The sequence below is a fragment of the Rhinopithecus roxellana genome, chromosome 4 (assembly GCF_007565055.1).
Source record: "Rhinopithecus roxellana isolate Shanxi Qingling chromosome 4, ASM756505v1, whole genome shotgun sequence".
In the NCBI taxonomy this organism is placed as follows: domain Eukaryota; kingdom Metazoa; phylum Chordata; class Mammalia; order Primates; family Cercopithecidae; genus Rhinopithecus; species Rhinopithecus roxellana.
In genome coordinates this window covers 177,714,703-177,740,399 of record NC_044552.1, presented here as the reverse complement: position 1 = coordinate 177,740,399, position 25,697 = coordinate 177,714,703, and the positions used below count along the sequence as shown (strand labels likewise).

The following is a 25,697-nucleotide window of genomic DNA, read 5'->3' as shown; positions in this document are numbered from 1 at the left end:
AACAGCTGGGATTACAGGTGCCCGCCACCACGCCCGGCTAATTTTTGTATTTTTAGTAGAGACGGGGTTTCACCATGTTAGCTAGGCTGGTCTCAAACTCCTGACCTTGTGATCCACCTGCCTTGGGCTCCCAAAGTGCTGGGATTACAGGCGTGAGCCACTGCGCCCTGCCTTTTCCTCCTTTTTTAAAAGAACATGTCTAATGTACTTCATGGATGGATTTATTTGTTCGGAGTGCTATTGTTAGTCACTTGAAATTGGCCTTTTCTTCCTCCTCCTTTTTCTTTAAGAAAATGTGGTTTCTCTTGGTGCCTCCCTCCCAGCTGTGCAGGGATGTTTTGGAACTGAGTGTGTTCCATACAGATGGAGCTTGTGTATATTACCATCATTGTTTAGTTACTGCCTTGAGACTGATAATTTTACACTAACAGGAAGGTACTATTCAAAGCAAAGCTGGAGCATAGATTATTATTTAATCTAAAGTAAAAATAGAGATGTTTTTTAGCCTTTAAAAAACTCAGTGATACAGTTTTTCATCATCCAAGACCTGGCATTCGTAGGATGTAGAAGAAACTGCTATTAGGGGGTCACTGCTTGTGCTGTGCCTCCAGCTGGGAAGAGGCCATGCAGTTGTGACAGCCAGTGGTTTGCTGGGTTTTCAGGATTGGAGTCATGGCCCAAAGGTTGGATGAGACTTGGGGAAGTCACCTAATCCAGCTGCCTCACATACAAGGAAACCAGAGCTGCAAAGATCAGTATAAACCTGGAGGGTACAGAGCCAGGGCAAACATGCAAATCCTCTGACCAAAAGGGAGTATTAGGACATAATTTAATTTCTGGTTGGTTCTCTGAAATGTGTTTATGCAGAGGGTTGTGGATATATGTATTTCTGTGCACACATAGCCACATACTGGGTAGTCCCTTTTGGCATATGGTACCATGTGCTTTAGACAAGCCCCTTATGTTGAGTCCTTCATTTCCTGATCTCTAAGTTCCTTTTCTACCCTGCTACTTTATGAGTACAAGGAAGGATGGACTAGAAGTTAGAAAGTGTAGTCTCTGATTCATAGTTCAACTTTGAGCATGATGTTATGTAATCTCTGCTTTTCTTTTTCCCCATCTATACAGTTTTCGAAAAGTAATGAGACACATGAAAGACCACTGAGGTTGGTTTTGGGGGCTTTTTAAGGGTGATTTTAACACAGAATTGTAGCAGCTGTATCATAATAAGACTCATCTGTTATAATAGAGACTGTTTGGGTTATCTCATATTGCCTAACCAATCACCCCGAAACCTACTGGCTTGAAACAACAAACATTTATAATTGCTCAAGGTTTCTGTGAGGCAATAATTCAGGAAAGGCTATGCTAGGTGATTCTGACTTGGGGACTGTCATGAAATTGCACTCAGACATGACAGGGCTGGGGTCATCTGAAAGGCTTCTCATCCACATGTCCAATGTCTCGGCTGGAAACACTCACAGCAGGGGCTGCAACAGTCGGGGTTCCTTGGGCATCCCTCTGCGTATCATCGCGGTCTCATCATGTGTTTTCTCTAGTGTGGAAGAATCAGGATAACCAGATTTTATGTCTAGCACCAGTGACTGCAAGGTTTTGCATGTCTTTGGGCCCTGCTATACCCTAGGGCACTAGTATTCTTCTTAGAGTGGAGGCAAGGTTTCTGCCACATCTGGGTTCCAGCATGAAGAGGAAAGAATGTGGACTAATAAAATCTAATGTCTTGAGAAATAGACCCCCAAACGGGCATATATCATTTCTTCTGGGGAGAACTTGACACATGGCCAATATCTAAAGGCAGAGGAGGCTGGGAAATGTGCTTAGTGAAAACTCTATCACTAAAGAAAAGGGTAGAGTGGATTTTGGTAGACAGCTAACAGTCCCTCTCTAAGTGGTGACATAATGGATGGTTTAGAGTGCCCCAAATAATTTCCTTCATCCCCCACACTAAGTCACCACACACACACAAAAAGCATACAACAAGAGTAAAAACAGCTGCATTTGCATAAAAAGATCTTAGGGAATTCCTTTTTTTTTTTTATTGAGATGGAGTTTCACTCTGTCACCCAGGCTGGAGTGAAGTGGTGCAATCTCGGCTCACTGCAACCTCCACTCCCCGGGTTCAAGTGATTCTTCTGCCTCAGCCTCCCGAGTAGCTGGGATTACATGCACCTGCCACCATGCCTGGCTAATTGTTGTATTTTTAGTAGAGATGGGGGTTTCATCATATTGGCCAGGCTGGTCTCGAACTCCTGACCTCAGGTGATTCACCTGCCTCTGCCTTCCAAAGTGCCAGGATTATAGGCATAAGCCACTGTGCCTGGCCTAGGGAATTTTTTAAGGTTCTTTTTCACTAGACTGGTCCAGAGGCACCCCTTAGCTAAGGCAATTTATCTAATGCATTAGTTGCCTTAGGTAGCTGCTTAATCCCTACTCAACTGAGGTAGCCATTATACCTCTTAGTTTCCATTGACTAGTGTCTTAGTCCGTTTGTGCTACTGTAACAAAATAGCTTAAACTGGGTAACGTACAAGGAACAGAAATTGATTGCTCACAGTTCTAGAGAGTGGGAAGTTCAAGATCAAGGCGCCAACAGATTGTGTATCTGGTGAGGGCCTGTTCCTCCTATATGGTGCCTCCTGTGTGTTCTCACATGGCAGAAGGAGCAAACAAGCTCCCTCTGTCCTCTTTTATAAGGGCACTAATCTCATTCATGAGGGTAGAGCCCTCATGACCTAATCATCTCCCAACAGCCCCCCCCCGCCCAATACCATCACCTTGGTAAGTTTCAACATACGAATTTTGAGAAGGGCACAGACATTCATACCATAGCAATTAATATAGGAATCAATCGGTAAATTATCTGAGTATTTCGTATCTGACTTTACAGCTTGAAGGAATCTTTGTTCCTCTTTGTTCAACCCTTCACCTCCTGTTTGAATGAAAATATTTTTGCAAAATACCTTTCTCATTCTTGATCTTCTTGTACAAATATGTGCTTTAACGCCTTGTTGGATGCATGGTTTGCAAATATTTTATCCCATTCTGTAGGTTATCTCCTTGCTTAGCTGATGATTTCCTTTGCTGTGCAGAAGCTTTCTGGTTTGATGTAGCCTCACTTGTCTGTTTTTGCTTTTTGCTATTGTTACCTGTGCTTTTGGTGGCATATCCAAAAACTCATTGCCAAGACCAATGTTATGAAGCTTTTCTCCTCTAGGTTTTTTCTTTTTTTTTTTTTTTTTCTTAGAGGCTTTATGGTTTCTGGTTGTATTTTTAGGTCTGAATGTATTTTGAGTTTATTTTTGTGTAGAGTATAAGATAAGGGTTCATTTTTATTCTTTTTGCATGTGATATAAGAACATGTGGTACATACACATAATGGGAAAATTATCTGACCATAAAAAAAAAAAGAAGGAAATCCTGCCACTTGTGACAACATGGATGAACCTGGAGTCTATTGTGCTAAATGAAATGAGCTGGACATAGAAGGGTAAATGCTACATGACACCACTCTTAGGAAGAATCTAAAATAATCAAACTCATACAAGAAAAGACTAGAGTGGTGCTTGCCAGGGAGTAGGGAGAGTGAGAAACAGGGAGGTAATCGTGAAAGGATACAAATTTTCAGCTATGCAAGATGAGTAAGTGCAAGAAATCTGCACAGCATAGTGCCTATAGCTAACAATACTATATTGTATAGTTAAAATACTGCTAAGGAGGTAGATCTTAAGTGTTGTTATTATAAAATATTTAATAATAATAAAGAGGCATAAGAAAACTTTTGGAGGTGATGACTATGTTCATGGCATAGATTGTGGTGATAGTTTCACGTGTATACTTATCTCCAAATTCAAGTTTTATACATTAAATACGTATAACTTTTTGTATTTAATCATACCTCAATAAAATACATTTTTTAATTTAAAACATTTTTGAGCTATTTATTTTGAAAATTTTTTAAGTGTACAAAAAAGTTACAAAGACAGTGCAAAGTTCCCATATGTCTTTCATCCAGCTTGCCCTAACATTAACATCTTGTGTAATTGTAGTACCTTGGTTAAAAACTAAGAAATTTACATGATAAAACTAAGAAATTAATATGGTAACAAGATTTTTTTTTTTTTTTTTTTTACTCCTTGGTTCTTCATCACCAAATAACTACAAATAAATATGAAAATCATGTTCCCTGAATTGAACATGCTGAACACTAGAGAACATGAGGAATTATAGTCCTGGCCCTACCATTAAACAGGAATCAAGTATGATAATTTAGAAAACCAAGAAGTGAAAATCCATATTGGTGTGGGGGAATAAAAGATGTTCCTTAAATATCTAGTGTCATCTTTGAAATATATAAATGTATATTTTTTAACTTGGACTCTTAAACAACTGACTTAATGCTTTAAAAAATGTTTACAACGTTGAGGCTCCAACAAAACTGCGCTGTATATTAAATGAACATCACTGGCTGATAGAGTAACTATTTCTGTATACTTTAGTCTTTCTGTGGCCTACCCTCTTTGAGTAATTCACAGGAGGTGTAATAAGGAACTGCATAATTTCAGCTACTCGTTGGTACTGAACACAACACATTCTCTTGATTTCCATGGTTGTCCTGCCAAGGAACTCAGACTAGGTATTAGTTGTCTAGAATAGCAATGAGCAGAATTTGGAAACCCTGATCACCCCTCAATCCCTGCTGTGAGTAGGATTTCTGTCCTGCCTCCTAAGTTTCTCCTTGGGAGTTGTAGGCTGTAGGACCCGTCAAATGTCCCCCCTTCTCCGTGTAAATATGGTCACAGGAAGCCATGGAACGTTCTGCATGAAACCTAAATCAGCCTAAGAAACCAGAGCCGAGAAGCATTGCTTTTGATTCTGGCAGTGATTTTCCAAAAGAGAGCAATTAAAATAATGGAAGTTGGAAGAGCAAAGAAAGAAAAGCCCTGGAATTCCAGTTTTTTCACCTAGAAAAAATTAGAGGGATTTGTCTTGAAGTAAAATGTATGAAAGCCTAGCTACATAGAAGCTGTCTGGGCATCTTTTCCTTTTATTGAGGATGGCACACAGAAGAACAGTATTTTATCTGGATGGCGTTTAGGCTAACCAGTGCTTCTCATTGTGAGACTCGGTAAGTCTCTAAGGTTCCTCTGTGGGTACTTCCACCCCCACCACCTCCAGGTTTACGAAGGGTGAGATTGATCACAATCCTCTAAGTGGGTGGAACCTGCTTGTCTTAGGGTCAAAAGATATACCTCATATAAGCCATTAGCAAGGTTTGGCTGGAGTTCTCAGAAATTCTTACATTATTAGCCCTGTGTTTGGGATTTTGGAATAGACAGAAGTTATGAGAAGAAAAGCAGCAGCTCACCCAAATGCTAACATCTTTCACTCAAGGCAAACGAAAAAGCTTTCTTGCTCTATAGTTTTTTATCTGGATGTTTCAGTTTGTCATGGAAAATCAGTTAGCCTAATATCTGCTACACAGAGATGACCTCCCAACTCTATTTTTGCTAATTTTTAATAATATTGTGCATTAATAAGTGGAATAAAAAACAAAAATGCAAACTTTGAGTTGTATGTATCTCTGCATTCACTGTTATTTGAGCAAAGATTGATAAAGAGGTAAATTTAAACCTTCAAGAATAATGAAATTATATCAAAGACTTCTAGATCAGCATTGTCTGACTAAAATATATATGAACTACATATGTAATTTTTTATTTTCTAGTAGCCACCATATAAAAAAGTAAAGTGATGCCAGGGTAGTGGCTTACACCTGTAATCTCAGCACTTTGGGAGACCAAGATGGGAGGATCACTTTAACCCAGGAGTTGAAGACCAGCCTGGGCTACATAGAAAGACTTCATCTCTACAAAACTTAAAAATAAAAATTAGCTTGGTATGGTGGCGTGCTCCCAGCTACTTGGGAGGCTGAAGTGGGAGGATGGCTTGAACCCAGGAGTGAGCCATGATTGTGCCACTGCACTCCAGCCCAGGTGACAGAGTGAGACTCTGTTTCAAAAAATAAAAATAAGAATAAATTTAAAATAAGAAAGTAGACCAGGCGCAGTGGCTCACACCTGTAATCCCAGGACTTTGGGAGGCCGAGGCGGGTAGATCACGATGTCAGGAGTTCGAGACCAGCCTGGCCAACATGGTGAAACCCCATCTCTACTAAAAGTACTAAAATTAGCCAGGCATGGTGGCGGGCACCTGTAATCCCAGCTACTTGGGAGGCTGAAGCAGGAGAATTGCTTGAACCCAGGAGGCGGAGGTCGCATTGAGCCGAGATTGCACCACTTCACTCCAGCCTGGGCAACAAGAGCAAAACTCTATCTCAAAAAAAAAAAAAAAAAAAAAAAAAGTAAAATGAAACCAGTGAAAATAATTTCAATGAGATGTTTTATTTAACCTAATCCAAATTACTATTTCAATACACAAATATAAAAATTATTAATGAGGTATTTTATTTCATGTTTTTAGTTTCATACTAAGTTACTGAAATCTGGTGTGTATCTTACATCTCAATTCAGACTGACTGTGTTTGTTTATTTATTTATTTATTTATTTTGAGTCAAGGTCTCACTTTGCCACCCAGGCTGGAGTGCAGTGGCACGATCATGGCTTACTGCAGCTGTGACTCCAAGCAGCTGGGTCTACAGGCACGTGCCACCACACCCGGCTAATTTTTTGTATTTTCTGTATTTGAGGTGGGGTTTTAGTAGGTTGCCCAGGCTAGTCTCGAACTCCTGAGCTCAAGTGATCTGCCTGCTTCAGCCTCCCAAAGTGCTGGAATTATAGGCATGAGCCACTGTGCCCAGCCTGGCTGCGTTTCACGTTCTCAGTAGCCACATGTGGCCACTGGCTACTGTGTGGAGCAACACAGCTCTAGAGATAAATATTAATAATTGGTGAGTTGCATTAGAATAGGCCAGACAGGGTGGAAATCTTAAATTATTTTGAGGAAAGTGAGAACAAGACTAGACAGTTTTTAAGAGGTGTATTTTCCTATGTGAGGAAACTATAATTATCTTATAAGCAATGAATCAACATAAAAAATGTTAGCCATTAGCAAGTGCGGTCTCATATTACATGCCATTATATGACCTGACTTTAAATGTTTCACTTCTGTCATTGGTAATTTTGGAAGGTCTTTAGTTTGGGGTGGTAAGCTTGGCTAAATACTATGGACACCAAACTTCTAAAATGGTCTATTTTAGAAAGTGCCTGGTTGGCAGCCAGGCCTGACCATGGACTGGCATTGGAACATTTGAAGCTGTCCCCGCAGCGGTGCCCAATCTATGCTGCTATTTAAGATCTATCCATGAAGGGGTCCCTATTGATGTACGTTTTACATCCCGCTCTTTCCCACCTTTGAAAGTATTTCTAAAGACATTGTCATTTCTAGCAGCCCAACCTGGGGTCCTCTAAAAGCAGCTTTTATTCCTCTTTAATCCTTCTGTCCCAATATTGGGTATCTAAAGTGAAAGTAAGTAGAGAAAAATGATGATAAGAAAATAATGTGTCTCTCTGTTATGTCCATTTTTCACTAGTCCTGATCATGAATATAGTGCCAAGAGTTTTGTAACTGTGTGAAAGACAGTTTTCTATTCTGGAGAGATTGATTCTTCTCCGGTTAGAAAATCAGAACTTGCCCTGCAGACAGTATGTACAGATCTATGGGGGGTAGACCTTTCCAGATGTCTTGGCCTTTCAACTTTTTTGACACCAGGGACTGGTTTCATGGAAGGCAGTTTTTCGAGGGATGAAGGGTGGGTTGAGCTGGTGGGGGTAGGGTAGTGGGGATGCTTTCAGGATGAAACAGTTCCACCTCAGATCATCAGGAATTAGATTCTCATAAGGAGCGTGCAACCTAGATCCCTGGCATGCATAGGTCAAAATAGGGCTCACACTCCTATGAGAATCTAATGCTTCTGCTGACCTGAGCTCAGGCGGCAATGCTCATTCGCCCACTGCTCACCTTCTGCTGTGCTGCTTGGTTTCTGACAGGCTATGGACAGGTACCGCACCCCTGTTATAGAGTATTTCCAACTTGGCCGGGCGTGGTGGCTCACACCTGTAATCCCAGCACTTTGGGAGGCCAAGGCAGGTGGATCATCTGCAGTCAGGAGTTTGAGACCAGCCTGGCCAACATGGTGAAACCCATCTCTTCTAAAAATATAAAAATTAGCTGGGCATGGTGGCACATGCCTGTAATTCCAGCTACTAGGGAGACTGAGGCAGGAGAATTGCTTGAACGAGGGAAGCAGAGGTTGCAGTGAGCTGAGATCATGCCATTGCACTCCAGCCTGGGTGACAAGCACAAAACTCCATCTCAAAAAAAAAAAAATCCAACTTATGTTTAGTCCCAAATCATAGCCTCATTGGACCCTTGGTTTCCCAAAGTATCCTAAGATACTTCCCAAGTGAGTGCCCATTTCCTACAGTGAGATCAGCCTGATGGTCCTGGTTATAGTGGATGTGAATAGAAAACATTGTTGTGTCTGCCTCTACTTTAGACTGCCCATGACTTTCTCAACACCAGTCCCAAACGTGAGCAAGCCTCCTTTGCTGCACGCATACCTAAATGCATGAATGCTGCTTGGATTTTTGCCACACTCAAGTTGGATCAGGCTTTCTAGGTCAAGTGCATTTTAACTACTATAACCAATTCATGTTTTATAGGTCGTAAAGTTGTTATAGAACAAGCAGAAAGAATATTGCAAAAGCATTAAAAATTTGTGGTAAACTCTAGCATGTGGTAGTGGTTTCGCAGATAAACTGCATGTCTTCCTACATGTTCCTACATGTCTTACCACTCCTTCTTGACTCAGAATTAGTTCCTTCATTTTGTATTCATAACTTTAATATTTGCATGGTAAGTTTGTACTAATACTTGTCATGAATATAAACTATCTAGAAACAGTACATTGAAGGAGAGACTTGATGGATACTTTATATTCTAAAAATATTAGTACCAATTGTTTAGTGATCTTTATTATCGAATCAAACCAAATTTCCATTACTGTTGAAAAATGATCATTACTATGTATCCTTTTTACTGTGTTTGTCACATTGTAACCTTCCAAACATAAGTTTCCCTCTTACATTTTTCTAGTAAAACCTATAAGCATGTTTTTGTGGTAAGGTAACCTAGCAAAATGAAGCAAATTTCTTTATTAATCACATTCTATATCACAAGACATTTTGTTTCTATAAACAAAATTTCTCTATGAAAGAATGAGACTTGGAATCTCATTATTTGAGGGAGAAATGTTGACCCTGCCTTAGAAGTGAGGAAGGTTGGAATTTTGAGTGTTTTACCCAAACAGCTTCTGAATGTTTAATTTTCATGTGGGTCCTTTTGGGGCCTAACATCATATTTAAATGCTGTGGATATTATGTGACTTTTTTTTTTTTTTTTTTTTTTTTTTTTAGACGGAGTCTTGCTCTGTCACCCAGGCTGGAGTTCAGTGGCGCGATCTCAGCTCACTGCAAACTCCGCCTCCCAGGTTCTCACCATTCTCCTGCCTCAGCCTCCCTAGTAGCTGGGACTACAGGCGCCCACCACCAGGCGTGGCTAATTTTTTTGTATTTTTTTTAGTAGAGACGGGGTTTCACCATTACGTGACCTTTTGACTTTGCAGACAGTTTTTCCTTTTGCCCTTTTCTAAACAAGACGGCACCGTTTTCTCATAATTGTTCTCATAATTTAGTTCCTAGATTCGTCATATAATTACATGATTTTATAACTGTACTTGTGGAGTGTTGTAGTTAATCAAACATACTCTCTAGTAGTATCGTAACTCCATATATGCCACAAATAGAATGCCAGTTTTTAAGAAGTGATCTGGAGAAGTGCTGTGTTAAGAGGATAAGTTTTCAGTGGGGTGTGAGTCTTAATACAGTCATGCATCACTTCAGCATGGGGGTACATTCTGAGACGCGTTGTCGGGCAACTTCATCATTGTATGAACAACATCACAGAGCATACTCTCACAAACCTATATGGCATAGCCCTTGACACATCTAGGCTGGATGGTACGGCAGATTGCTCTGACCACTGCCATATACACAGTTTGTTGTTTTGTTTTGAGACAGAGTCTCGCTCTATTGCCCAGGCTGGAGTTCAGTGGCAGGATCTCGGCTCACTGCAACATCTGCCTCCCGGGTTCAAGCAATTCTCGTGCCTCAGCTTCCTGATTAGCTAATTTTTGTATTTTTTAGTAGCGACAGGGTTTTGGCATGTTGGCCAGGCTGGTCTCAAACTCCTGGCCTCAAGTGATTTCCCCCCCTCCCAACCTCCCAAAGTGCTGGGATTTACAGGCGTGAGCCACCGTGCCCAGCCTGCAGTTCATTGTTGACCAAAACATCATTATGCTGTGTATGACTATATCTTTTTCTTGCCTAGTACTAGAAAATTATTGTCTATGTGACACTTTCTTTAATGCTGTATGCAAGTGAAATGTAAAGTTGCCAGCATTATTTAAATCAACTAGTGGTGGCTCCAGGATGCTAGCCTAAAATTTTGTGGAATTATGGTGAAATACTTAAAATCTAGAACAAGGTTTTTCAAAATTCCATAGGAGTCACTTTGGGTCCCTTTTAAGTTCATAAGAACCACTTGTGGTGCTTGTTAAAGTGATCGATTCCGGGTGCCCTGACCGCTGAGTCTTTAATTTAGTGAATCTAGACTAATTTGCATAAGAGTCACTCCAGGTGGTCACACTTTTGAGACAACAGGTCTAGTGTTTCTCAAACTTTAATGCTTATAAGTCATTCTGGGATCTTATTAAAGTGCAGATTCAAGTTCAGCAGGTCGAGGTCAGAGCCCGAGACTGTGCATTTCTAACAGGCACCCAGGTGATGCTTTGGGAACACTGATTTTGCATCTTGCTCCACCAGCAGGTACCTTTGTATTCCCTTCTATAACTGAACACCTTGTTACTGACTGTATTTATTTGAGCCAGGTTTTTACTTCCTTTCAACCCTCTGCTTGATAGAATTGCTTATCTTGTCCTTTTTATTTATTTTCTTTAATGCATATAGATGGGCACCAGTTGCGTCTTGAAGTGCCATCAGCTGTAACCAAAGTTCCAGATCCCAAGACCACAGCCAGGCATTCCTGCCCTCAAGAACTGAAGACGATGGAGCTCTCTGATAGTGACCGACCCGTCAGCTTCGGTTCCACATCATCCTCGGCCTCTTCCCGCGACAGCCATGGTTCCTTCGGCAGCAGAATGACCTTAGTTTCAAATAGCCACTTGGGCTTGTTTAACCAGGATAAGGAGGTAGGGGCCATAAAACTGGAGCTGATTCCGGCCAGGCCGTTTTCCAGCAGTGAGCTGCAGAGGGACCACCCCGCCGCCGGGCAACAGAACGCAGACGAAGGCAGCGAAAGGCTGCCCAGGGCAGCAGTGGAAAGTGGACTCTAACAGGACACCCAAGACTACCACAGACTCGGCCACCAGCCCCAAGCTCCTCTATGTGGATAGAGTTGTTCAGGAAATTCTGGAGACCGAAAGGACTTATGTGCAAGATTTAAAAAGCATCGTAGAGGTAAGGCCGACTTCACTTTTAATGTTCAACATGCAGAAGAAATATGCTTGCAAAAGAGACGGCAAAGCCAAGCCAGGTGTAGGGGATGTCTTCTAAGAGGCGGAAGGGATGTGAATGTTTAAAGAGAGAGTAACTTTTAAGAGAAACCCTAAGGCCGTAACTCACTGTATTAACATCCTCTTAATATTTGCATTAACAAATTAGTTATGAGTGAGGAACAAGAATGATGATACAGTGCCCATAGCAGGATGCTGTGTTAATGAATCCTACCCAAGATGTCAGAGTGACTCACACGCAGTGGGGCAGGTGAGGATGGAGGAGGACTCAGGTCTCCTGCAGCATAAGTGGCAGGTGTATGACTGAACCTCAGCTTACCTTAATCACCACTCTCTACTGGCGTCTGGGAGCTTCCAAAACCACTGAGACATGAATCCCACACTCAGCAACTGTGATTTCATTGGCCTGGGTGGGGCTTGGGTGGTGGAATTGTGGAAGATGCACAGGTGATTTTAATGTGCAGACAGGTTTGCAGCCGCTGCTGTGTGCTACTCCTGTATTGGTTGGTGTTTGGGGAAAGGGTTGAAAGGTAGAGAAAAGCCATGGGCTTTGTCTTGTCTCAAGTGTCTCCTTTCTGTTCACTGTTTACAGTGAGTAATCCTATATAAATTATTTTGCATATATTATTATTATAAATTACTTGCACAAATTATTTCATGTGAATTGAGCTCAGCTTATGTGCCAGGTCACATCCTCTGGAAATTCAATTATTTGATTTTGATTTTCTGGGTCATTTTAAAGGATAAAGCACGAATTATCAGAGAAGCTCAGATGTTAACTCACTCCCGATTATATTTAAAAACATTACTATCTCAAGGGCAGGTTTTTGTTTTGTTTTGTTTTGTTTTTTGAGACAGAGTTTCACTCTTGTTTCCCAGGCTGAAGTGCAATGGCATGATCTCAGCTCGCTGCAACCTCCACCTCCCGGGTTCAAGCGATTCTCCTGCCTCAGCCTCCTGAGTAGCTGAGATTACAGGCATGCGCCAGCACACCCAGCTAATTTTGTATTTTTAGTAGAGATGGGGTTTCACCATGTTGGTCAGGCTGGTCTTGAACTCCCGACCTCAGGTGATCCACCCGCCTCGGCCTCCCAAAGTGCTGGGATTACAGGCGTGAGCCACCGTGCCCAGCCTCAAGGCAGATTTATATGATATAAAGCTACACTTGCTTTGCTGCCTACTAATACAGCAGGTTCTTTCATTTGTTTGTAACTGTTTCCTGTTTTAGACATTGACTCTAGAGTATGTTTCAGAGTACAGTAGAATATTGCCAGTAAGCATGTTCTTCCCTCAAGTACATTCTCATAGCTTTAGAAGAAGAATTCTAAAGCATGACTATGTGTGATCCACAAATGATAGTACCAGACTCTGTCTACTAAAAATAGTTATGACGTACCTTCCCAGTAAAAATAGAAAAGTCAATTGATGGTCAACTGAAACAATATGTGGTACCAAATGTAGAATAAAGTAGGCCTGTTTTTTATAATTTTCAACAATGATGTCATTTGTACTTGAGAAGAAATACCTGTAAAACAGCCAAAAATTTTACAGCCTCTCAGGAAACATATGGTTATTCAAGCTTTCTTTGGTCTATGCTTTTTTTTCCTTTCCTTCTTGGAAACTTTTCTACCTAATCAAAACTCACCTTATGGAGAGAAACCTTTAATTACTGAACTGGTATTCCATTAACACTTTTATTTTTTCCTGAGGCTAGTTGATAAACCTTAGGTGAGAAGAAACAGGTAACAGATGAATGAAAGAAAATAGATAAAGACAGAATTTATTTTTTCTAAGAAAATTTCAATGTAAGTTCTATGTGAAGCTGTCCAAATGTTCTTGCCTTTTTTCTTTATTCATGAATCAACTGTGTTTTACACTAGGGGTTGGTGAGCTTTATCTACGCACGGCCAGATAGTAAATAGTTTCGGCCTTATGGACCCTAAGGTCTTGGTCACAACTGATGAACTCTGCCATTGAAACTCAAAAGCAGCCACATACACTGTGAATAACGGGGCCTGAACATGCCAGTACCTCTTTAGAGTCTCGTTTGACCCAAGGGCCACAGTTTGCTCACCCCTGTCTTAGGCTATAAGTTTGTGCCATGTTTCATCAACTGTCAAATGGGACTAATAAGCAGGACCTGCCTCATAGGGTTATTATGAGAATTGGGTAAGATAAAGTATAAAAAGCTCTGCACCTGTGCCTGGCACATAGTAATCAATTAGTAAATGGAAACTACACTCATCACTATTGCCAGCCTTCTCCTAAGTTTGCTAGCTGAGAGTGATCACTGTGTATACTATGTTTTACCTAAAGTCTTTCACAAAAATAATCAGATTAGGCTGGATGCGGTGGCTCATGCCTGTAATCCCGGCACTTTAGGAGACCGAGGTGGGCAGATCACCTGAGGTCAGGAGTTCAAGACCAGCCTGGGCAACATGGTGAAAGCCCATCTCTACTAAAAATACAAAAATTAGCTGGGCATGGTGGTGCATGCCTATAATCCCAGCTACTTGGGAGGCTGAGAGAGTAGAATTGCTTGAACCTGGGGGGCAGAGGCTGCAGTGAGCCAAGATCACACCGCTGCACTCCAGCCTGGATGACAGAACAAGACTCCATCTTAAAAAAAGAAAGAAAAAAAAAATCAGATTAGCCAATTCACTAGAGCAGAAATTTAATTAGAGGAAAAAAAAAACAAACCTTAATGGGTGATTTTACCATTATTATTTTGATTATTTCTAATGAACCCACTGGAAATCTGAGGTGGAAATTAGGGGAAGGAGAGGCGCAGAAGGGGGTGGGTATTAGAAAGAAGGGTGCCTGGGGAGGAAGAGTCCCAAATGAAGAGGGAGGGATCCATGCAGGAAGACATAGATGCTCCCCTGTTCCAGAAGTCACTAGAATGCTTTACATCATTTACCCTAGAATGTTTCCTCCTAGAAAACTTTCAATTGTTTCGTATCAGAGATTAGTTGGTTGAAGCCTCTTCATCTATTTTGGCTATGAGACCACAGCTGTTTCTCCAGATCACAACTTTATCAGAGTGGCTAGACCACTTTTATCGAGTTCTTTTCTTAATGGAAAGTAAACAGTTATTGTCAAGCCTGCAGTAACTCTACCCAATAAAAGACTGTCATATGGGTATTATTTTAAAACACAAAGTATCAATTCCTTCAAAATCTGTTTTCCTTGATCTAGTTCTAACCTATTTGTATAATGTTGTAAATGAGTTATCCAATGTTCTCCATTTTTCAAATGCAGAATTTTAAATTAAGAAAAGGGCTGCTTGTTAACAGCCTATTATGATAAAAACTTTTACCCTGACTAAAAGACAGACTTTTTTTTTTTAGTTGGCTCTTTATTTATCTATTTTGAATAAGGGTCTCACTGTATCACCCAGGCTGGAGTGCAGTGGCATGATCATGGCTCACTGCAACCTTGACCTCCTGGGCTCATGCAATCCTCCTGCCTCAGCCTCCCATGTATCTAGGAATACAAGTGCACACCACCACACCTTACTAAGTTACTTTTTTTGTTTTTAATTTTTGTAGAGACAGGATCTCAATATGTCGTCCAGGCTTGTCTCAAACTGCCAGCCTCAAGAGACCCCTTTGCCTCAGCCTCCCAAAATGGTGGACTTACAGGTGTGAGCCACTGCGCCCAGCCTTAGCTGCCTCTTTCCAAGCAAAAATAATTTCTGGGGGAAAAGAAGCTCGTCTAATTGAAGTCACTTTTAATTTCTACAGTAGCGTATTTCTGACTTTGTACACTCTGCTTTATTGAATCTCTTCTCAGCTTAATTACCCCCATTAGTAGTACATTTTATCTGCATGCCATATAGATACGTAATCCTTACCACTCAAGTTTCGATTTCATGTTTAGGACTTGCGAACAGCAACATTTTTGTGAAAGATCATTGATCTGTATACACTGAGTTAAAAAAACATGAGCAGGAATGACGATTTGACATTTCAACACAGTCCCAAATATCAGAGCAGCTTATTTCGAAGAAGAGATCCTCCTGACCGCAGTTGAACAATAGGATTCCCAGATGTTGGTTACACATGTAAAGAGTATGGTATGCCCTTCTTTCCCAGATGTGGAGACATTGTATTAAAATAATCTCACATATTTAGATATTCTTTCCTATGCCATTTAGGAATTCAGAAATGAATTCCTAATGTTTTCTGAAAGTTGAACCCCAAAATGTGGTGGTTCTTATTCCTGTTGCTCTTCATTCTTCCCCAGATCCTTCTCTCTCATCCCTTGTCCCCTCCCCAGCTGTGGCTCTTCCATCCTCTGCTCCTAGTCATTTACTTTTGTACACTTGACATTTTAGAGAAAGAGGTAAGATCTTGACTGTGAATCGTAGTCAAAGGAACAATGGAGCTGTTATTTCTATTTTATTTATACCTCTAACAGCATTCACAGATAAAATGAGATGATAAATATGAAAGCAAGTTTTAAAAGTTAAATTTCCAATGATACAATTTGTGGAGAGATAGAAATCCATAGTTGGAAAGCAGAAAATAAGGGTCTCTTTAATGTTTAATGGGACCTTCGATTGACTGGGCAGGGACTGTCATGGGTAGGCTGGTTTCTTTAATCTTTCTAAATGATCTACAAAAGAGCCTTTGAGAACCTCCTAAGATTTGGCCTCAGATATAGTTCATGGCCTGTTGTAACCTGTTAGTAAAGTTTTAGAATAGTTCATCATGTTAATGCTGTGTAATGACAAGGTACATTTCTGTTACAAAATGGCATCGTTGACCTCTGAAAGATACTAAATTAAGCCATATTTGGTGATATTGAGGACATGTGTATTTAGTGAAAAAACTGGCTGAATTGTTCATTATAAAACGATTTTATCTTTTTCTATTATATGTCAGAGAGCTAAAATCCTTTTCATGCACCTTTATCCATAAAGTTTGTTTAAAAAAAAAAAACTAAGTATTGGGGCCGGGTGCTGTGGCTCACGCCTGTAATCCCAGCACTTTGGGAGGCCGAGGTAGGCGGATCACTTGAGTTCAGGAGTTTGAGACCAGCCTGGCCAACATGGTGAAACCCCATCTCTACTAAAAATACTAAAATTAGCTGGGTATTGGTGATGCATGCCTGTAGTCCCAGCTGCTTGGAAGGCTGAGGCAGGAGAATGAATGGCTTGAACCTAGGAGGCAGAGGTTACCGAGATCACGCCATTGCACTCCACCCAGAGCAACAGAGTGAGACTCCAGGAAAAACAAAACAAAACAAAACAAAAACCCTAAGTATTCTAGCCTTAATGTTCAAAATTTAAACAGCAGAAGCGTAAGCATATCTTTATTGGAAGCATTCAGCATTATTCAAAAGCTGAAGCTAAACAAGGATTAGAATGGTGATCACTAACCCCTAGCTCTGTGTTCGTTAGTCTTTGTGGACTCTTTGTTTATTGAGTGATCGTACAGACAGTGTCAGGGAAGATAAAAGAGAGAAGGGTGTTTTTCACACACTTAGCGCCCTGAAACACATTGAACGCTATTCTCCCCGCTGTCATAGCCTAGAAGAGGCTTCTCTTTGTACTGGTGATATCCAATTAATTGAAGAACTGTCTTATGCTGGGGAAGCAAACCTTCTCCAAAATTTGTGCAGAATGAAAGAAGGAAATCGAGGACGCAGGTCCAGAGAGCTTCTGCAGTAATTTCACCACATACTCTGCCTGGACACTTAGCTCTTAGCCCTGTGAGATGTCTATGACTTGGATGAAATGGAATCTGAGTTGGCTTTTGTCCTGGGGGCACCCCTCCCTTGAGGACAACACTGTCAAGTGTGGAGATAGTTTCTGATTAAGCTTGTCTTCCCATTGATCCTGCTGGAGAGACAAAATTGTCTGGTATGAAAAGGGCAGTGTGCGTCTGTTACTGTTTTTCCTTAGCCATAATGGAATGGTTGTGCATAGGCATTCCCTGGCCTGGCCATACCTGCCTAGGATGCTGGACTAAAAGAGTCAGGTTTTGCACCAAGAAAGAAGACTGTTGAGAAGAGGGGAATTGTCACAGATTTTGTTGTCTTTTTATTTACAGATATCTTCTCTCCATACTTTCCCTCCAGTTTAAATAACATTTATTAGATACTTTTTACAAGGTTCTCTTAGACTAAAGGTTTTTAAATACCAAGGGAGAAAAATGTGTCCCATGCTTGAGTGTAGGAGTTGGTAGGGATTGTTTTTAATGAAGGCTTGTTATGTGGGTGGATTTAATAAAGAACGTACACTGTAGTACTTGGCATCATTTATGTACTTTTTAATGAGGCATTTGAGCACTTTTATGTGAATGAGTCTATTTTTTTCCTCCAAGAGATTTTATTGTAATGGGTGAATGAGATCTTTCTTAAAACCATTTAATATCGATGATAATTTAGAGACAAACCTGTTAGTTTTCTGCTTATTTAGGAGTCATTCCTTAAATAGTACATCAAATCATTGTACATAATCCCTCAAAAATCTCACTTTGACTACATATTGCCGTATCTCTGTATTATTATTGTTGTTCTTGTTATTATGACCCCTTACTCCCCACCTTACCTTACCTCACTCTCATCTTTCACCACTTCAACCACAGCAGCACAAACTTAGAAGGTGGCAACAGTTAGTGATTTTGAGTGTTCGTGTCTTCATACTGCAATCTGATCTGGGAAGGAGGGCAGGGAGAACTGATCTTTCACCTCTTTTCATTTCTAATGGGTTTGCCCATTTTGAATGTGATATAAATACCTGCTGTTGCATTGCTAATGACTAATGAAAACAGTTCAAGGTGGGCAGCATTTGGTGAAAGCAAAATGAGCTGAGATTTGCAGAGTTGCTCTGCAAAAGTAGCTGTTGGCTGAACAAAAGAGTTCATGTGTACTTTGTGACTGATGTCAAGTTGAGTTATTTGCTCCAAACTTTTATGGCCAGATCTTGAGTCAAAACTTAGGAAAATAATTTAATATACCTGTATTGGTTAGATTCTCTTGTGAGCATGGTAGGCAATGAGTGTCTTGTGACATCTTAAATTTTCTAACCATCCCCATCACCTCGATAGATTCCCACAGCTATAAACATACTATTCAGCTACCATTTCTAAATTTTCTAGATAGATGCCTCAATAAAACAAAAACACTAAAAAATAACATTAGTAGCATTTAGTATTTGAGCACTTACCAGGTATCAGGCACTAGGCACTTAATTTGCTCACTCACTGTCCCATCATGTGGGTAGTATTTTAATTCCTATTTTAGCATGAGAATATTGAATGTACAAGAGGACAAAGTGACTTGTCCCAGGTCACATAGTTGGCTAGTGGGTGAGCTGGAACTGAAAAACAGCCCTTTCTCCAAAGCCCACTGCTTTCACTGCATACCTCCCCTTTGACTGTAACAGAAGCTTCAAAGTTCAGCCCTCTTCTTAACCTCTCCAGAGCAGGCACCAGCAGTACCATAGACGTTTTGGACTGCATAGTTCTTGGCTGTGAGGGAGAGTTGTGTGCATTGTAGGAACGTTTAGCAGCAAACCTGACTTCTGTCCATTAGAAGCTAATAGAACCCCTGCCGTCCCCATTCGTGACAAACAAAATTGTCTCTAGACATTGCCAAGTACCCCCTAGAGGGCAAAACTGTCCCTGGTTGAAAATGACAGCTTTAAATATTTGGAACACATAGTGTATCATTAAGGATAGGCTAAGCCACAGTAACTGTATTAGGCCATTCTTGTGTTGCTCTAAAGAAATACCTGAGATTGGGTAATTTATGAAGAAAGAAATGTATTTGGCTGATGGTTCTGCAGGCTTTATAGGAAGCATAGTGGCATCTGCTTCTGAGGAGGTCTCAGGAAGCCTCCAATCATGGCAGAAGGCGAACAGGGAGTAGGCATGGCACATGTCAGGAAAGAACATGGTGGCCAGGTGTAGTGGCTCACGCCTGGAATCCAGCACTTTGGGAGGTTGAGGTGGGTGGATCACGATGTCAGGAGTTCAAGACCAGCCTGGCCAATGGTGAAACCGTCTCTACTAAAAATACAAAAATTAGCCGAGTGTGGTGGTGTGCACCTGTAATCCCAGCTACTGGGGAGGCTGAGGCAGGAGAATCAGTTGAACCTGGGAGGCAGAGGTTGCAGTGAGCCAAGATAGCGCCATTGCGCTCCAGCCTGGGCAATAGAGTGAGACTCCATCTCAAAAACACAAAAAAAGAGAGCGCAGGGAGGGGCCGCACACTTAAACCACCAGCTCTTACAAGAGCTCAATCACTATCCTGAGGACATTACTAAGGGAATGCTAAACCATTACTAAGGTGCTAAACCATTCATGAGAAATCCGCCCCCATGATCCAGTCACCTCCCACGAGGCCCCACCTCCAACATGGGAGATTACATTTCAATATGAGGTTTGGGCCGATCCAAACTATATCAGTAACATACAGACCTCCAAATCTAGTGACTTCACCCAAGTTTCTTTCTTTCTCCTGTAACCGTCCTTTGCAAGTGTTCAAGTGAGGAGGAGCAGCACTCCTCCATGCAGTCATTCAGGGACCCAGGCTGAGGAGGCTTAGCTGTCTTCAGCATATGGCTTCCAAGGTTGCCATCTCAGTCAACTAGACGGGCAAGGAGACATGGAGATATGTACGGGGAAGATTTTGAGACACACATAGAATTGATACACCTCCCTTTTCTCAAACTCCCAATGAGAATGTTGTCACCTGGCTACACCAAACTATAAGGGGAGAATGGGAGGTGCAGTCTAGCCATGTGTCCAAAGAAGGTAGGAAACAACTTTTGTAAACAACCGGCAGTTTCTGGCATGCATTATGTATAACGAAGGCATTTTCATTGTAAAACCTACCATTTAGTGATGGTGTATCCCCCACCACCCTCACTTAAAATAAAAAGGAAGAGGCCGGGCATGGTGGCTCATACGTATAATCCCAGCACTTTGGGACAGCCAAGGCAGGTGGGTCATTTGAGGTCAGGAGTTCAAGACCAGCCTGACCAACATGCGGAACCATGGCTCTACTAAAAATACAAAAAAAATTAGCTGGATGTGGTGGTACATGCCTGTAGTCCCAGCTACTCAGGAGGCTGAGGCAGGAGAATTGCTTGAGCCCGGGAGGTGGAGGTTGCAGTGAGCTGAGATTGTGTTACTGCACTCCAGCCTGGGCGACAGAGCGAGACTCCATCTCAAAAAATAAATAAATAAGGAAGAAAGTAAGAAAGATTTTGGTGGTGCTTACCTGCTGAGATGAACATTACTGTCTACTAAATAACCTCGTAGAATGTTTTAAGTGCATTCTTTATTTAAGGCTTCAGACCAGTATATCGCCTACTGTTCCTCCCTCCCTTCTTCTATGTCTCCACCCCTTTTCCCTACCCTTTCTCCCATCATTCCTGATTACTTCCCACCCCCTCCTTTTTTTCCTACTCATTCCAGTTCATTTGACCTGCCAGTAGGGCTCTGTGAAATTATTTAGCACCATAGTTAGTGTTTCAGGCTAATAAATACCGGGCCTAGCCTAGTTCAAAGGCAGGGACTGTGCTTATCTTGGTAGCATTCTGAAAACCCTGTGAGTGGGAGGGAATCAATAAGGGTAATGGATGAAAGCCATCAGACACCTAATAGAATGATGCTTGGAAGCTGAAGGTTCATTGCCACACTGATAAAGTTTGTAAGAAAACTGAATGCCCTCCCTTGTACTGTCTCGCCCTTCTTATTTATTTTTGTTGTTGAGACGGAGACTCGTTCTGTCCCCAGGCTGGAGTGCAGTGGTGTGATCTCTGCTCACTGCAACCTCCGCCTCCTGGGTTCAAGCGATTCTCCTGACTCAGCCTCCTGAGTAACTGGGACTACAGGCACCCGCCACCACGTTCAGCTAAGTTTTGGTATTTTTAGTAGAGATGGGCTTTCACTGAGTTAGCCGGGATGATCTCTATCTCCTGACCTCATGATATGCCTGCTTCGGCCTCCCAAAGTTTTGGGATTACAGGCGTAAGCCACCATGCCTGGCCTCTGCCCTTCTTTTAACCTCATTTCTGTAGCCATTCCAAGAAGCCAAAATGAGAATGCGGGCACTGGAAGAAAAAGTAGGCAATTAAAACAAATTACTAAAAATTTTTTACTGCATTTTTAAGACCTGCAGTCCCCAAATCAACCAACACTGTTGTGGATGCTTTTCCATAAGAAATTGAAGTCAGCTCACATCTTTTCAGAGGTGGACTTTTAGAGAACAAATTTACATTGTTAACCTTTACTTGTGATACAGTTTTCAAATTACCAAGAACTTTGTGGCAATAGTGTAATCACTTCTTGGTATGATAATTATGGATGTGGTGACATCCCTCAGTGTCACCCTGAGAAACACTAGATCTCAGATAAGGGCAAGGTCACCCTTGAATTCCTGACAGTCTTGACTGGCTTCTTGCAACTTGGAGCTGGGATGAATAGTTGAGTCAGTCCAAGGAAATCCGGGATATATGAGGTCCCAAATCAGGCTTTGTAGGCCATTCTTCCCCGGTTGCAAGAATGCATGATCTGAGAATATATTATACACAGGGATTGTTTTTACTCCCATATCAAATGTCTAAGACCCAGGAAAGAGAGTATAGATGATAGAGGGAAAGAGCTAAATGAGTTTCAAAGTGTCTATGATCAGTCCTGCAGTAATATAGTCATGTATCACTTAATGACAGCGATACGTTCTGAAAAATGTCAGGTGATTTTACCATTATGCAGGCATCATAGAGTTTACTTACACAAACCTAGATGGTACAGCCTACCACACACCAAGGCTATATGGTATAGCCTATTGCTTCTAAGGTACAAACCTATACAGCATCTTTTTTTTTTTTTTTTTTTTTTTTTTTTTGAGACGGAGTCTCGCTCTGTCACCCAGGCTGGAGTGCTGTGGCCGGATCTCAGCTCACTGCAAACTCCGCCTCCCGGGTTCACGCCATTCTCCTGCCTCAGCCTCCCAGGTAGCTGGGACTACAGGCGCCGCCACCTCGCCCGGCTAGTTTTTTTGTAGTTTTTAGTAGAGACAGGGTTTCACAGTGTTAGCCAGGATGGTCTCGATCTCCTGATCTCGCAATCCGCCCGTCTCGGCCTCCCAAAGTGCTAGGATTACAGGCTTGAGCCACCGCGCCCGGCCAACCTATACAGCATCTTACTGCACTGAATACTGTAGGCAACTAAAACACAATGGCATTTGTGGATCTAAGCATAGAAAAGGTACAGTGAAAATCCCAGTATCGTAATCACATGGGACCATCATATCTGCAGTCCATCAGTGACCAAAACGTCATTTTCTGGTGTGTGAACTCTATGATGCATAACATATGTGTTCTCAGAAATCACACACTTTGGCCAGCCGCAGTGGTTCATGCCTGTGGCTTATGCACTTCGGGAGGCCAAGGCAGGTGGATCACTTGAGGTCAGGAGTTCAAGACCAGCCTGGCCACCATGTTGAAACCCCATCTCTACTAAAAATACAAAAATTAGCTGGGCATGGTGGCAGGCACCTGTAATCCCAGCTACTCAGGAGGCTGAGCTATGATAATCGCTTGAACCTGGGAGACAGAGGTTACAGTGAACCGAGATTGCACCACTGCACTCCAGCCTGGGTGACAGACCGAGACTCCGTCTCAAAAAAAAAAAAAAAAAAAATCACTCAGCAAAATCACATGGAGGAGAAAAATGGGATACTAAGAATAACACTCAAAAACTTCATCCATGACACATATACAAAAAAAATCAAAAATGGAGGCATAGTTTTATACATAATAAATTATTAAAACATACATACATGCTATAGTAAATATGGAACTCACCTTCAAAAAGATTTGAAGTTGTATATGGAAGCCACCACCATGTGCCCACACCGGCCACCCTGGAGAACAAAAGGAAGCAAGAGAGGGAGAAAAAGATAAAAAGAGCAGAGAACTCAGAAGAAAAAGATAAGACAGACTGAGAGGAAAGAGAAAATTAGAGAGGGGAGGCTGTGGGCAGGGCTGCAGCTTATGCCTTGTCAAGGTGGAGGGTCACCTGCCATGGACCTGGAGTTGACAGACTGATGTGAATGGGCCAGGTTCCAAATGCACTCAGGGGAGACCAAGGTAGCTGCTAGGTTGTCAGGAGCCTGCGTGGGTTTTGTTCCTATGCTGCTGTCACTAGATGCAATTTTCTGCATCCACCCAGTGTTTCTCATGGATGAAATCGTGCAGAAGCAAAATTCAGAAATGAGGCCAGGCGCGGTGGCTCAAGCCTGTAATCCCAGCACTTTGGGAGGCCGAGGCGGGTGGATCACGAGGTCAGGAGATCAAGACCATCCTGGCTAACATGGTGAAACCCCGTCTCTACTAAAAATACAAAAAACTAGCCAGGCGTGGTGGCGGGCGCCTGTAGTCCCAGCTACTCGGAGGCTGAGGCAGGAGAATGGCATGCACCCTGGAGGCGGAGCTTGCAGTGAGCCGAGATCGTGCCACTGCACTCCAGCGTGGGCGACACAGCGAGACTCCGTCTCAAAAAAAAAAAAAAAAAAAAAAAAAAAAAAATTCAGAAATGAGAATTACATTCAAATTGTTCCCTAACATATTAATCTCGTGGGAACAAATTCATGTTTTCAAAACAAACATCATAGCAGAACTGACTGTACCTATTCTTTGGAGTATTATGACTTGTTACAAATACGTTTCACCACTCCTTCCTCCCCTTTTCTCAGACTGGAAGATTAAAGAGTTCTACCACCCTTGCCAAAAAAACATGGTCTGCCGTTAATGTTAAATAAGACTAATAAAAACTGCCACAAATATCCTTAATTCACTTTTTATTTCCACCTTATAAGAAAAAAAAATGGTTTGAAAGAATTTTAAACTCTTAGTAGTGTGAGTTGATTCATATTTCTGAAAACTAGCATGATTACTTGTAAATAGTTGTAGGAAGTTTTTTACTGAAAGGATTTGCATAATTTGGTCAAATATTCTTGCATAAACTATAGCATTTGCTATGAATGTGAAACTAGTATGCCAAGGAGACTTAACATATCAGTGAGTTTCTAATGCTCAAATTAAAATAATTTCCACCTATATTTGTAGATTCAGAGTTAGTGTATTAAATGAGAGGACAGACAGTGTAATGGAAGGGAAGTAGAATATATAGGTAACTGTTCTTTTCATCGACATAACTAGGTGCGTTCAGTTCATTTGCAAGCTTAAACACTTTCAAAAATGCCTGTAACTGTAAAGTTCCTTTTTATTCTCTCAGGCTTTGCTTTTAAGGCAACATTTTGACTTTTAATGAACAGGCATTTTAAAAACGTCAGTTCATTCAGGTGATTGAGTAGCTATTATTACTGGTCTGCTGAGGAACTGCTCATATATTGCAAAGACTGCTGTAGGCAAAATTCTATTGAAGATTTGCTAAAACAGGTCCCGTTTGGTTGGGTTAGAATCACGCTGCATTTTAAGTGTGTGCCATCTTGAATATTCAGTTATCCAGAGTGGATAGAAAATTATACAATTCAGAAAATTATCTTCTAAACACACCAGCCTTCATTTGGGAGAAGTTTCCCACGGCCAGAAATTTATTCCAAAGTGAAGTATTACTTGCACCTTGGAAAACTGATCATGTGGAAGATTTACCTGGGTCATGCGATAAGCTGAGAGTTAGTGTGACAGTCCAAGCAGCCCTGTTCTGTAACACGTAGAACAGGAAAGACAGCTTGGACTAACTCATGACTTTTTCACCTACGTAACTTAGTAGTTAACTGCTTTCTGATCATTTATGTTTCTGATTTTTCCTCTTCCTACTAAGATTGTTTTGCCACTTGAAGGGAATGGCAATTGTTCTAGATAGCAGCTTTCATGAAATGTTTTAAGTCCGTTTCTTAAATTGTGGTAATATATACATCAGAATTAACAACAATTTTTGGTCGGGCGTGGTGGCTCACACCTGTAATCTCAGCACTTTGGGAGGTTGAGGTGGGTGGATCCCCTGAGGTCAGTAGTTTAAGACCAGCCTGGCCAACATGGTGAAACCCTCTCTACTAATAATACAAAAAATTAGCCAG

The 25,697-nt window shown here is 41.5% G+C and overlaps 1 protein-coding gene across 1 annotated transcript in view; it reads left to right on the top strand.

The window, feature by feature from the left end:
* PLEKHG1 (pleckstrin homology and RhoGEF domain containing G1) overlaps window positions 1–25,697 on the top strand; it is a 157,520-nt gene that overhangs the window by 38,041 nt on the left and 93,782 nt on the right. The window contains 2 exon segments of the mRNA XM_030928737.1: window positions 11,068–11,432; window positions 11,434–11,577. Of these exon segments, the coding sequence (XP_030784597.1) occupies window positions 11,068–11,432; window positions 11,434–11,577 (509 nt within the window).